Genomic DNA, 14,216 nt, shown 5'->3' with positions numbered 1-14,216 from the left:
CGAGAAAGCCACCGCGGCCGATTATTAAGATGTGACTAATCGATCAAGGTCCGTTGTTACGCAACTCGGAATGGAAATGTAGTACATCACGAGTCATCGATAGTATTAGTGATTGTTTAACCCAACTCAATGCCCATGCGGTCTTCGAACAGAAACGAAATGTCTACTGTTACAACTACCTGTAAGGAAACGATGAAGCCATCAACCAAATGTCGCAAAACAACCCTGCCAATTTTCGTATATTCGTTCATTCACGCTTGGTGCGACAGCTGCTTCAAGCAAAGTAACTCTTCCATAGCACTCCAGAAAGATCCTCGAGCTGGTCCGACGTGAAGGCCTGTTTTGACGCTGTTAGCGAGAGAGACCTTACGGGAGGGTTTGGCGATGGCTTACCTTCGCGTCAATGTGCCAGGTATCTTGTCTGGTCTTCTTAAACTCGCTGATAATAGACTTGACACTCGATCCAACAATGCCAGGGTCGCTAGCCGCTCGGACGCTCAGGGTGGTCAGAGCATCGGGCATCCACCTGGGCGGTGGACTGTTGTAGGGGAATGCTTGAATGAGCGCTCCCAGTCCTAGGACTGCACCGTGTCTGGAGATGATAAGTCGGGTGTGCTCTGGGGTCGGAGTACCAGCTCCAGAGGAGACTGGCGTTGAGATACCCGAGCGGAGGGCCTTGGGTTTCTTAGGAAGAGGGTTCTCAACCAAGACCTTAGTAAATCGCTTCTTCAGTCGGGCAACCATCTCTTCCCGGAGCGAAATAGGAGAGCAACGGATCATTCCAGATAGGGTGGCAGATGCTCCCACTCTCACCTCATGCTGTGGGTCTTCGAGCATGCTGGCCACGCACTCAAAAAGCTTGTCACGATCGCCCGCAGACAGTAAGAACAGACGACGGAAGTATATGATCTGAATGTTGATCATGACACGCAGACGTTGGTGCCATGAAGGCGATGTCTGCCCAATGTGGATGAGGGTCTTGATAAACTCCGAGTTATGCTCAGCGGGGTATGGAATGTTGGGCAGATGACGGAAGACGTGGTAAGCCAGGGACTGGAGCTCTGGGTCTTCCTTGACATCCATCATATGCAGAAGCTGCCCCGTGAACAAATCAGGGAAAAACGACACCAATTGTGTACATTCATGGGACGAAAGGGTGGAATCCAGCCATAGCAAAACGGTCTTACATCCAGAAGTATAGGACGAAGGCGTTTGTTGACCGGGCGTGCGGGCTTGCCGCCATGTCTCAATACGGCTGAAGACTTCACGAATCATCTTGGTAAAATCTTCGGTGGGGAGATAAGGATATGTACCAACCGAAGACGCGGACTTTTGTGCATCGAGAAGGCGTTTCAGGTCAGCGTACGATTCATGATACCTGGTGCGGAAGATAGTCGCAAGGGTCTGTCCCATGGCTTCGCGTACTCCCTTGTAAGGATGATCGAGATGCCCAAGGAAATCCTCAACAATCGGCTTCTCCATTTGGAAATGCCAGCCTGCATCAATGATTGACTGATGCAAGAGATTGATTTTCGAGCTTTCCTTGAATGCTGCATTGGTGCCCATATCCAGCCGGAAACTTGCTAGCCAGTCAACGAGAGGCCAAGCTCTGCGTGGGTCTCGGCACTGTAGGATCATATGCAAGAAGGTTGTCCAGTACCCGGAGTTTTCGGGAGTCAGCCCATCAGTGAAGATTTTCTGCACGATGGGAAAGGCATATTCCCAGACCAAAGTCCGCTTCTCCACGCTGGTATCGGCCACAGAGCTCACCAAAGCCCCGAGAATCTCTGCAGTGGCGCGATGTTGGTGCTTGTCACTGCCGTCCTCAAAGACGGCTTCGATTTCTTCCTGGATGTCTTTGAACGTAGCAGCCGTTAGCTCGTCACGAAGCATCAGCTCGAAGGCGTAGAGAAGCATCATTGCGCAGGGCATGCGGAACTTGTCAGCCGAAGGGTCCCGGGGTTCCTGTTTCAGATACATGAAGAACTTGGAGAACCATGCTCTGTCGAATAGTTTGCCCATATGCGCCCGAACCTTCCACTCGACCTCGTCATACTCGATATCACGTTTCACATTCGACTTGTAAGCCGGCATACTATCTGCCCAAACAAGCCAACCAGGAAAATCATGATCAACGTAATATTCCGCTTCTGGGTTAGCGAAGCTCGCCAAGTATTCTTTCGTCCAATTTGGATCGTCGCGCTTGGTGGCGACTTTGAGTTTCGAGGGGAAATGCTGGTGGCCCAGTATGTAGTTTTTGTAATCGTGGCTGCAAATTGCCCGGACGTCTATCATCGTGAATAACGCAATGAGAGCCTGTGAGTACATGCCGCGCAGTCCCGGGTGGTCATCAATCGAGCCTTGGGTCACGAGCTCAACCAGGTTTTCGCTTGCAACGTAGTCGAACCTAAGCCCCATAGTGATCACGATTGTGGCTGCTCGACTTGCGACTTTCCAATGAGATACCCGGGCAAGATTGACCAATTCCTCTGCCAAGGCTGCCTTCTTCTTCTCGATGAGCACGCGTTTCTTGTTGATGGCATCACGCTTCTGGTCAATCTCACCCTGGACTTCTTGAACCGGTGCGATCGATTCGATGATGTCTCGATCGAGAACTGCCATTCTCTCCATGGCACGTCCGTACTCCATGATTTGGTAGACGGCACTTGAGCAGATTCTCTGCACAGATGGTTTGTCGACAGCGCTCGCGTCGATAAATGTTCGAATAAGAACGGGTGCGTACTTCCAGTGGCGCCCAACAGTTTTCGCGACACTCCCTAATAACAGAGAAAATAAGGCACCCTTGATACGAGCATGGTCATTCTCTCTAATACCCTTCTGAAGAGCCTTCAAAAGAGGGGGGATCACTAGCAGACGGGATCCCCAGACAGCTTTGAGGGCCGACTCTCCTGCACTTTGAGCGTTGCGTCGAGTTTCGGTATACAGAGATACGCAGGACTCGGCGATATCTAAGAGTAGAATTTCATCAAGTTTGGAACGACGGCGCGGGGCTGCGTTATGCCGAAGTCGTTGCAGATGGTACACATTCGCCCTTCGTACGAGCAATGGACGGGGATATTCCTTTCGCAGGCCACTCATCTTATAAGGATGAATGTCGGCCGCAAGAAGTCGAGTGACTCTGTCTAGGACATGAGCAGAACGTTCAATACCGACGTCAACGAACCAAGAGCGGTACGCCGAGTAAAGAGCTGCGAAGCATGGCACATCGTCCTCTTGCTTGTCGGACAGGAATCTGTGCACGTCGTGCAAGACCCAACCTGCCCTTTCTCTGATGTCATGAATGGCTGTGTACAGCTTATCGTTCTCAGTCAAAGGATACCCAGTAGGGTAGGTAAAAGTATCCCTGACTGCGGAATCCTCAGAGCTATCAAGAGCCGAGTCAGGATCCTCATTGTCGCTTGGAGCTTCCTTCGAGTCCGCCATCTGCACATCAGTCGATCCGTCGGAAAGCCCAGCCGATGTAGTCGTAGATGCAGCATTAGGGTCGAGAAGCACAGAGATACCGGAAAGGATGAGCCGTAACAGCACCAGGTTCCGAGTCACTTCATCAGACCAGTCTTTACCGCTTCCATCGCGCTTCACGCTGGAGGTCTCATCGGTCAATGCTTTAAGCTGCTTCAGAGCAGACTCTGCCTGATTCTGGAAGAGCTCCACAGCAAATTCAAGTTCCTCGCGTTTCGGCACGTGCCATTTTACACTCAGTTTACAAGGATCTTGCTGATAGCTCCAGTGTTTGGGCTGTATGCCTTGAGCGACAACGTCAGGCTCGTACAAGGAGTAGTCCGATGTATATGTACCCGTTAGGTTGAGAAGAAGATGGTGTATGAAGTTGGAGATATGTACTGTGGGTATCCCCCGACATTTCTGCTGCATATAGACGGCTATATCGAAGAGCTCTTTCTTGTGAGCCAGTACGGCATCTCCGACATGAACGACGCACATGCTGAGCATGCTGACGTTCCACACCAGGCCACGGTCTCGAGGTAGGACATCTGTGCCTGTCGTTCTGGTCGACCCTGCACCATTGTCGTCAATCTCGGTACGGATGGCCTGCGTCAACACTGGGATGAAGCGCTTCAAGGCCTTTGCAGGGTTCACTTTGCAGACTGAGTTACAAATGAAGGCCATTGCATCCCGAGCTTGATGGATCACATGGTTGGAGACGAAGTCAACAACCTTGGACAAGGCGATATCATAGTATTCGGGGGAAAGAGACGACAGCAGTGGCATGAAGGTGGCCGGCAGGGTGTTCACGATGTTCTCCTCAGGAGATCCGTTCCGAACCCTACTCACGTCTGGCAGGTTTTCCAGAAGTGTGAAGACACGACCCAAGAAGGAGACAATGAAGTCTCCAAAGCCGCAAGTAGACGAGCGAAGAATCATCTCTTCTGTCTCATCGTCCAGCTCGGTATCATAGTTCAATTTGATGTCAACACCTTCCTCTTCCATGCGTTCCATCTCGCCGGTAATCCATTGCATTGCAAGCATGTTACAATTCACATCGTCTCTCCCTTGGGTCAAGTCGGCCATGGGTATATTGTAGCAAGCAGCCTGAATGAATGACAAGGAGTGCAAGGATTTCTCCAGATCATTGGCGTCAATCCCTGGTAATGCGAGCCCAAGAAGAGTAGTCATATGGCAGCGGTAACCCTTGGTTCTGGAGATGATGCGCGATAGAACTTGCAGAGCACGGAGAGACGAGGTGGTCCGATGAACTTCTACGAGTCCTTGCAACGAGGGGTAAATGCGCTGCAGAGCCCCGGGAAGGATGAGGTGGGGTTCTAGGAAGGCCAGATTCTGCAGCGTAGACAAGGAGAAGCTCATGGCCGTGCCACTTTTGGCGTAAATGCCCATGAATATCACGTCGCGTAGGCAAAGCACAAAGCGACGTTTCAGGGGCTCAGTCAACCTGCGCTCGGGTGGGACCTCCATCTCGCCGGTTTGCTCTCGGTTCCAACGCATCACAAAGAAATCTGCCAGGTAGTACACCAATTGCGACAAGGTCTTTGTCCAGGCGCCAGAGTTGGAGGGATGGAAAAAAGTCTCTACCGCCTGAACAAGGCCTTCGAGCTGGGTGAGAATCGACTCCTGAGCATCGAGGCATGCTGGTGACAGCGACATTACAATCCACCTGGCAATGTGATGTGCGACCGGATGCTTTCGTGTGTCACGGTCAAGCATGATACCCAGCCCGGAAGAGATATCGACAAGAGCACTATAGGGAGAGGTTGACTGTCCCACCGGGATCTCTAGTAGTCGCAAAATAGCGGTGAATATGAGCGAGGATTGATCAGGAGTAAAAATGCCGTGCTCCGAGAACGGTATATGACTGGCTGGCAGGGAGTCCCGAGCAAGTCGAGAAAGATAGTCCAAGAAAGTGATATCGAATGTCTTCGACCGACTAACCAGCGACCATAAATGGAAATAGGTCGGCATGTAGTGCTGGGGAAGCAAATCCTCTCTTGACTCGGGCGGAGGAGATGTAGGCAACATCAGGTTGATCAGGCCGACGACAACAAAAGCACCTTCTGAGAAGGAAGTCGTATAGTGAGGGAGGAACTCTTCGAGCATCGCCGGCAGTTCACACGGATCAATGTACAGTTGAACGAAGGCACAGAGCTTGGTCAAAGTCTTGATGTTCCGTTTAAGATTCGACGAGTGCACCAAGCCCGACTCGGTCGGCAGGACAAAGGATTTCAGCTCTCTATACAAAGGCTTCCAGTCCAGCGTTAGATCCTTGACGGGTCTCAGGTAGTGCTTGCGCCTGCGAATGCCATTAGTGATACGTATGTGGAAGGCTTGAACACGAATGCATACTTGGTGAGCAACATGAACATGCTCGCAAATCGTTCCGCAACATTGGGATCGATTCCGGGGGCGAGGGAGAGCTCATAGTACAGTTTAACGAGATTAACCCGTTGCGTCCGAGTAGGGTCAAACTTTAGTGACAGCCACCCTCTGAGCTCTCTTGTCCAGTGCACCGCGCCGGGACTGAAATCTCCAGCTTCAACTGCGATGTACAGTTGTCGGAGGATCTCGCGAAAGTTCTTGTCCCTCTCTGGTTCGTCCTCGAGCGAATATGGTAGATATTTGAAGTACGGGTATGTGCGTGGGCGAACTCGCGCCTTAGGCTCACCGTCCCCATTCATCACGGCAGGCTCACCTCCTGGAGAGGTGGCTCGAGACAGGTGTTGTGTATTGTGAAAGTTTTCGGATGTCAGGATGGGCCTAGAGCCTGAGTGGTCCATTGCTGTATAGACTGTCAAGCGTTTATGTTCTGGTGGAGGGTAATGAGGATGATGATAATGATGAAGATGGTTCAGCTGAGGTCGGATTCTAGGGATTCGAGCTTGTTAGCTAGGTTTGATCCACAATATTGAACCACGGAGAAATTGAAGAGAGATAGAATATTCGCACAGTGCACATGGAGGTCCGCGATTTGATGCTCAGGTGCAAGAATCGATGCCCAAACAACGACCTGCTGTCGATTCGTTTCGCATATGCGATCCAGGTGTGCTCCGCTAGTAAGGCGACCGGAAACCAAGCTTTAGAATCGAAGCGACGAACGAGCTTAAGATGTATGGGATGTTGAAGGAGAAGACCCTGAAGCCCAATGATTGTGAGCACGAGCTTCGTGTGCGAGCGAGCTTCGAAGCCAAAGACGGGCAAAGATGGTAATAGTGTAGGTTGTGTAGGTTGTGTAGGATATCTTGAAGCTCACGCGTAGCAGACCGAAGTTGGAGGCATCATTGAGTCGGGTCTGGGTCAGTTTTGTCAGATCGGTGATGACATAATTTCACATAACGTAACGGCCGGCAGCCTAACGATGGGTCCGACTCCAGAGCGACCTACCACCACATAGAACCCCAATTAAGACTCCGTGCACCACCGCTCAGCTAGGATCAGTGGGCTAAAGTAAAAGGTTAAATGAAAGGTGAGAAAAGAAAAGGCGGGGGAATTGGGGTGGCAAGTAACCAGCAACGCTGTTGTCAGACAGGCATCCTTCTCTGCCCAAAGGGCTTTCCTCCAACTCTATCACGTTTACAGAATATTATCTATACAGTACTATAATCTTTTCATTGATTTTCTTTTTAATTTTTTTTGGTCCTTCTCATTTGACAATGATTCGTATTCAAAGTTTGACAGCTTCATACGACCAGCCGCATATTTAAAAAATGTATAAATTTGGTATGCAGTGGCTTGGAAGCATTCTTCCTAGCTTGAAGCTCTACCCTCAGGCTGGTGGTAGAAATGATCCAAATAATGTGGCTTGCACTAAAGCATATGTCACCATTCCCTGCACCGCACTTGTAAACGTGCGGCTGTGTTGAATTGAAGGAGGGATTTGACCCCAATTTCCAGAAACCAAGTACGCAAGATACCAATACCACAGTGGGTAACCTGAAGCTATTCGATTAATGATTTGGACGTGATAGCTGGTGAGGGCCATTAAGGCCAAGATTCCCTGAGGTGCAGCCAGCCGTAGGAGCAATGAGGCGGTGGTAGCTGACGATGAAGCGTGATCAATCCCACTGAGAGCCCTTGGATAAATGAAAGGGACAGCCATGTCAAGTGCCCAGAAAGACGAGCGACAGAGTATAGCCAGCATGGGCATTGCTAGAACGAATAGTGGAAGGTTCGAGAGACTCCAATACCGAAGGAAACCCACGTTCCTATTCCTATGATTAGTGTACTTGGTGCAGCTCAGAGCTAGAAGATCACATACCAATAATGGCTTTGCACCCAGCCATATATACTCGGAACATACCATTGGCACCATGGCCGGGAATGAGGATCATTCCCACAGTATGCCGTGTGTGCGATATATTGAGGGAGAATGAGCCCCAGAGCAATGATACAACCGCTCACGATCGCAACCAGCAGGTGCGCACAGGCGTTCAATGACATACTCTGTGACACGACCCGTCGAAGCTGGAGGAAAGCGTCATAGGCGAACAATATCCCGCTCAAGATGCCATTGCTGCGAACAGTCGTTGCTGCAGAGAACAGAACAGCGGACAAAAGCGTTTTGAAATCGCCGGACAGACGCTTGCCATTCTTGTTATCCAAGTAAGCGGAAGAGTAGAGATAGAAACCAGTTATGTTCAGGAACGAGAACAGTGACTCTCCATATGGAGCCGAAAGAAATGCTCCGGCGGGGCAGATGATATGTAAAGCTGTAGACAGCAGGCAGATGAGTCGTTGCGTGGTACTGTCGTTTCCAAACACATTGACAGAAAGTCTATAGAGCGCAAGAACGGAGAGGTAGTGTGCAATGTGAGAGAGTAGGATCGCCTCAATCGCTATTATGACCCCTCCTCCCAAGCCGGTGAGGTTTTGAAGAACTACATCGGCAATTAGTGGCTACCATTGGTTTGCTTAGAGAAAAGAAGCATTTTTTTTTACCGGAAGTCAGGTAGGCTAAGGCTTGAGTGTAGCCATAGCCAAATGCCCACTCTTGCTCGAAGACATACCCTTGCTGAGCTATATGCAAGAAGTAGATAGAGTCCCACCTGACGAACTTTCGTGGAACGGTGAGAAGTAGATCTTCGATGTCCTCTGATATGACATCAGAGCTGTTGGGGTCCTGATACTCATAAAGATGGCTTGTGGAAGTATCGTAGCCCAATCCTGGGCACGAGACGATGACCAGGAACACCAGCACTTTCCATAGACAGAAAGCGATTGTCAAGCCTCTAATAGGACGGGCAGGATCCAGGATGCTGGGGCGATTTGCCGCTCGCGAGCCTGCGTAAGTTGATGAACTCATATTGTCCGTAGGCATCAGCATATCCAACCTATGCATGCACCCTTTGGTGTTCTCTATCCAAGTAGTCTTATGTGCCTCTCTAAATGGCTGTCATTGTGACCTCGATCGAGGACAACGCAATGAAACCGATGTGATGGTCTAACGCAGGACTTCACACCACCTTCTAGTCATGGGATGATGGCAAGTAACCGAGGTAAGTGGAGGTAATAGGTAAATATGTATTAGTTATGAAGAATTGGACATGGAGGGATGATTAAAGACGCGTCGAGCCAAGCCGTGGCTAAACGGATCGGAAAGTTCGGCAAGCATGGCCGTGTCTTATTCAGCATATGGCGGTGCACAAATACGTAATGCCTTGCATCCTGATGGCAAGGGTGGCGTTTCTTTCCATTTCAGAGATATAAGTATGATCGAGTCTAGTATTTTAGTAGTTTACTGATACATGTGATACTGTACAAATGACTCCCAAAAGATAGACTAGCGGGGTTGAGTTCCATGTCGATTTACTCGGCTTACAGTACATAGTGAGCATCATAATCATTCACGATAATGATGATGTCAGAGGACAAGGTTTCTCCGGATCGCGGAGACAGTTTTGGGAAGTGAGCACTCCCCTCCTCCAAGGACCAATGGACCTCCCCTCAGACAAATCAGCCCTATCGGATCGACTGGGTCAACCTCTCATCTGGAGTGTTCTGTTGTTCGGATCTCCGGTAACGCAAGCAGCACGTCAAGGGCATCCTCGATAGGGAAGGTCAACGGCCATTCTCGTCCAACCTGAGTCATTCTCCATCATTATGTCGAAACTGAAGCAAGCAGTTTTGAAGTACACTGGATGCAAGAACTTTCCGTGCCAATTTCATCGGTTTTCATGATGAGAAGCTCAATGCATGATGTACTCGGCCAGTGTCCGCTTGGTCCATGTGTACTACTGTACCTTTGTTTCAATTTCTGCTGGATATGTCCCCTTATGCAACCTCTGTTCAAGATCCTCCTGAGCTCGAGCCCCACTGCTTGATCACGCGGAATGCTTGTTGTACCGACCAGTGGCCACCTCAATCCATTGAAAAGAAATACGATGGGCCCATCTGTTACCGTACACTGGAAGTTATACTCGAGGAGGTTGGCTCGCATTGCCTCGTGGACTGACTGCTACAAGATAGCTGACCATCCAAAGCCATCTATACTCAGGTACTGGCCAGTGAAATCCTTGGACAGACCGACTTTCCGGCCAGATCCATGAGACCACCCAGGGGGATTTGCGCGAAATAGAGAAATTTGCCATCGAAGTTTCCGCTAGGAAGGAGACCCTCGTTCTGGTTAGGTGTAATGCCAAGCACTGGCCGAGCCTGGTCGACACTGTGGCAGCTAATTTTCTCTCGCAAGTTTTCGAGTATGCGGATTACTATGAGTCAGGTGAAATGACTAACTAACCCAACTAACTACAATCCTTCTGTTAATTAGTCAAATTCTATCAGGATTTGTCATAAGATATCAATGAGAAGAAGAAGAGAATAGTTTGATTGAGTAGTGTGAATTGACTGGTACTTACTCGGTACTCGTACCATCTAGGGGATTCCTGCGATGATCTGTCAGCCGGGCTCATCGTCGAAACCGAGAAACCGAGAAACAGGCCAATTCAGCCTTATGCTTCTGGGGCAGTCAAATTCTGACATAAACCATGGAATCATGGATAGTGCAGAGGCCGAGGCTCCGGAGAGGAAGACGGCAGGTCGGCGTTTCCGGCTTCCGTGACGGAGAAGGTCTTGCAAAATCCGTTCTTCCGCCCAGAGTTACGGACGACACGGAGGTTGCTTGCAGCCTGCACCTCCTCCACCTCCGAACGCCAGCGGAGTTTTTCAGTCAGTAGTAGCTTTGTCTGTATGTACTGTAGTAGTTATCTGCTACATACCTTCTAACTAACTGTACTGTACCTTCCTCCTTGAGTTGCCCTGCTCTGCCCCTCCTTGTGCCTTGTGTCTTCGCCCCATGCATAACTCATTATGCCCCATAGCTACCGGAGGAAAGGCTCCGTAATGGGCTGAAATGTTGAAAAATCGATACGAGCCGTCTACCGAATGTAGAGGAATAGTGGTTAAGTGTGGGTGCCGAAGATCGCCGTCTAGTCTGGTCGCTTCACAGCTCCATCAATGCAGCAGCGTGATTTGTTCCTTGAACCTAAAAATCATGCTGATAGATCGGGGAAAACTGAATAAATAATCCAGTCAACTGGGTCCATGATTAATGATCATTACTTTTGCTGCTCATTCTTGGCCCATCACCAAATTTCTTCTCTTTTTTCTTCTTTTTTTATTTTCATTTTTCATTTTTTTTTTCTTTTCTGCTCTGAGTCTCCCCCTCATGAGACTTCTATGATACTTATATTAATTACCGAATGACACTGACCCTTTCCTTTAACCTCCGGTGCTTCACCCTGACCGCCGTCCACTTCCTATCCACTTCCTTCCATTAATGATCCACGATCCCCTTCGTCTGACATGCAGCAGTCATCCAGGTGGTCAATCCTAGTGGGATCTTATTCTAATTGTTAACGCCGACCGTTCCTTGCCCGAGCAAACGAAAGGCTGAATTAGCAAAAAGGCTGAAAAGCTTCCTCCCCATCACTACGCAGCACTACTACGTATACTTGAGAATCCATCCTTACACCCGTCTTTCTTCATTCTCCTCCTCCCTCTCCTCCTTATACTTGTTACCCACTCTCTTGCCCACTCTTCCTTTGCCTCCTTCGTCCCACGATCTATAGATTTCTCCACGTTTGTCCGACGTGAGCTTTCCCGGGACTTCGTTTCTCCTATTCTTTTATTCTCCCCCTCTTGCACTTCTGACCTCACTCCTTTCCTTTCCCCTTTCCCCACCCGATTTCACAGCCTCCGCCTCAGCCTCGCTTGCTACCGAGCTGTTCATTGTCGTGCAGGTCGCGGCCAGCATCATCATTTCCTTGAACTCAGTCTCATTCAGCTCTTTGCTGATGCACTTTCTTTCTCCATTTCCTATCCTCTTACTATTCTTGGATTTTCTGTTGAACGAAGCTTCGACATTCAGCTATTGACAAGCATAATTCTCCGCCACCACCAACTATAGACACGCTTCCCACCTCTGTCGCCGTACTACTGGTCAATGGTAGTCCGGGAGCACCGATAGGCGTGGTTGAAGCCCAGAAAAGAATGCTATTCAACCTTGGATTGACCGCGGATGCAGCAGCAGCTCACAACAGCGACGTTCTTGGTCCCCAGTCCGATCCCCAGACCTTGTCGCGCCATTCCTCGCCGCCTGTATCCTTCGCGACGCTACCAACCTGGGGTCTGGGAAGCTTGTACGGCCGGCGCAGAGTGACAGAAACAGACAAGCCGCCGCTGCAAGAACCACCACGTGCAATGTCGAGGCCACCTGCAGTAGACCAGATATTATTGTCGAGCGATGACGAGCATTCGACCGTCGGGCCAACTCTAGCTTCCTCGAGGATCGCTCGCTCATATTCGACTAGGAAACAATCGTCGCGACCTAAAACGTCATACCAATTAGCGCATCCCGCATCCCACGCACGTCACAGGCGACTGAAACTCCGACCCAAGCTCCTCTTACAACTCCAACAGGTGTCACAAACCCCGCGTCCGTTACCCATTTTGGACGTACTCCCGTCAAGTGTGTTTCTGCCTAGACTGGCCCGCAAATTCCCAACCATCTTTCGCGGCAAGAAAGGACTAGGCCCCAACGACCTGATCGTCGTTACCGGCGATCGCTATGAACAGAGCCAAGGCGATTTCGCCGACAGGCATCTGAGCTCCGATGAAGAGAACGGAGAGTACCGTGAAGTGGTCGCAACGATATGCCAGCTGTTAACGGATGATGCATTATCGAAAGGCAAGGCGGAAATCTGCCTCAGTTGTGGACCGGTTTGGGAGGCGACGCCTCTGGCCAATGGCTCATACGAGTTTGTGGCCCAGACCGACGAAGGTATCCAGGTCCTGCGATGGGTGCTGCGGGGAGGCAAGAACCGTCGCGTGTCGGCACCCCCCGATTTTGGCCTCCAGGAAGACAGCAAGCGCTTCACATTCAGCGTGATCAACCCTAACACCCGCCGTCACCCTGTCCTCGCCACGATGACCCGGAATCATCTGGAGGTATTCCATGAGTACTCAATGCCGGCCACCTCGGGGATCGCATCCCCTACTTCTGCCATGTCTGTTATCAGCGACCTCTCGGAGATGGACGAGCCATTGGGCGGAAGGATGCCTGTTGACGACAACCTACGCATGTTGATCATTGTTACAAGCTTCTGGGTGGCCTTCCGAGAGGGCTGGTCGCATACCTTCAGCTACAACGACGCCGCTTCGACGCTCAACCCCAGATCTCGCTGTCCGTCACGACAGAGCTCCCCGACAGCCGTTAGGGCTGAAAACGATCGGGCGTTGGAGGAAGAAGTCAGCAACCCGACAGGTCCCGCCGCCACGAACCGCAGACATCGAATGTCCACATCCAGCTGCATGTCATCACCACCCAACACAATTTCCGACCAATCAACGCTCGGTCGTCTCTCGAGACGTTCCAACTCAACCGGAGCAGCATTTATTGAGCGGACCAACCGACGTGCCTCTGGCACCCTCGGCCGCCTCAATCGCCACAGCACGCTTTCCAGCACCCGTGAGCCGGTCCATGACGCGGATGCCAACGCCACGCCCACCCCGACTCGACAAGATTCGAGCACGCGCAGACGCTGGTCCCACCGCAGGAAGTCCGAGGCGCCGGTCCTGAAGCAAGCGCCCGACAAGGATATCGACCGGTCGCAAGGTACAAGAAGCCCTCGCCCGCAGCCTCAACAACAACAACATCCACAGCCGGACCGAGCAAACGGGAGTGCGTCTCCATCGAACAACAAATCCATCGAACAACCACCAAAGGGCAAACGTCGACATCGACTCAGCAGTCTATTCGACTTCATCATCCGCAAAAGCACCCATTCACATTGAAATCCATACGTCCCACGACAGAGAAACAGAAGCCTGGTGCTTTTACTATGACCTTATTGACCACACACACCTCCACTCCAATCCCCTTGTCCCACCTGGGTGCTGGCTATGCTAGCCCGAACGACCCAGTGCAGCGAGGAGGCCGTCTTCAATTCGATACATTCCACCTCCCTCTTGCAGAGGTTGAGCAATACCCCCCTTTTTCTTTTCCCTTGTTCCATGTCCGAATATCATCGACCATTGCAGAATATTGTCTTCGTAACATAAGAGCCAGGAGCTGAGCGTTACTGTCGATAACATTAATTTGCCATCGGACCAACTGATCCTTGTGTTGTGTTCTTGGTTCCTGTGCGGTTGTCTGATATTTTGATATCTTGTTTGTGTGACGGATTCCATCCGTTCGAAACCTATCTATCTATCTCAGCTCGCTTTAGCCC

The 14,216-nt window shown here is 50.6% G+C and overlaps 3 protein-coding genes across 3 annotated transcripts; 1 reads left to right on the top strand and 2 right to left on the bottom strand.

The window, feature by feature from the left end:
• Positions 1–85: 85 nt before the first annotated feature.
• BO82DRAFT_351905 (proteasome activator BLM10) lies at positions 86–6,301 on the bottom strand. Its single transcript, XM_025634543.1, has 3 exons — positions 5,839–6,301; positions 394–5,785; positions 86–337 (listed from the first exon to the last, which is right to left on the bottom strand). The coding sequence occupies exons 1-3, from the start codon at positions 6,267–6,269 to the stop codon at positions 275–277; spliced, it is 5,886 nt and encodes a 1,961-aa protein (XP_025494525.1). The 5' UTR covers positions 6,270–6,301; the 3' UTR covers positions 86–274.
• A 1,264-nt stretch (positions 6,302–7,565) lies between these two features.
• BO82DRAFT_351903 (DUF409 domain protein) lies at positions 7,566–8,992 on the bottom strand. The gene is made up of 2 exons (XM_025634542.1): positions 8,428–8,992; positions 7,566–8,366 (listed from the first exon to the last, which is right to left on the bottom strand). The coding sequence occupies exons 1-2, from the start codon at positions 8,789–8,791 to the stop codon at positions 7,732–7,734; spliced, it is 999 nt and encodes a 332-aa protein (XP_025494524.1). The 5' UTR covers positions 8,792–8,992; the 3' UTR covers positions 7,566–7,731.
• A 2,501-nt stretch (positions 8,993–11,493) lies between these two features.
• BO82DRAFT_15863 (uncharacterized protein) lies at positions 11,494–13,834 on the top strand. Its single transcript, XM_025630232.1, has one exon. The coding sequence runs from the start codon at positions 11,977–11,979 to the stop codon at positions 13,777–13,779; it is 1,803 nt and encodes a 600-aa protein (XP_025494523.1). The 5' UTR covers positions 11,494–11,976; the 3' UTR covers positions 13,780–13,834.
• The last annotated feature ends 382 nt before the right edge of the window (positions 13,835–14,216 follow it).

Source organism: Aspergillus uvarum (assembly GCF_003184745.1).
Source record: "Aspergillus uvarum CBS 121591 unplaced genomic scaffold BO82scaffold_11, whole genome shotgun sequence".
Taxonomy (NCBI): Eukaryota; Fungi; Ascomycota; class Eurotiomycetes; order Eurotiales; family Aspergillaceae; genus Aspergillus; species Aspergillus uvarum.
Note: the sequence above shows the minus strand (reverse complement) of the source record. Positions and strands in the feature narration are given on the sequence as shown.

Coding starts and splice junctions, on each gene's coding strand:
- BO82DRAFT_351905 (XM_025634543.1), bottom strand. CDS start 6,269: ATGGACCACTCAGGCTCTAGGCCCATCCTGACATCCGAAAACTTTCAC. Junction 5,786..5,838: donor ATGTTCATGTTGCTCACCAA/GTATGCATTCGT, acceptor TGGCATTCGCAG/GCGCAAGCACTACCTGAGAC. Junction 338..393: donor CCTGGCACATTGACGCGAAG/GTAAGCCATCGC, acceptor GCGTCAAAACAG/GCCTTCACGTCGGACCAGCT.
- BO82DRAFT_351903 (XM_025634542.1), bottom strand. CDS start 8,791: ATGAGTTCATCAACTTACGCAGGCTCGCGAGCGGCAAATCGCCCCAGC. Junction 8,367..8,427: donor CTTAGCCTACCTGACTTCCG/GTAAAAAAAAAT, acceptor TTGCCGATGTAG/TTCTTCAAAACCTCACCGGC.
- BO82DRAFT_15863 (XM_025630232.1), top strand. CDS start 11,977: ATGCTATTCAACCTTGGATTGACCGCGGATGCAGCAGCAGCTCACAAC.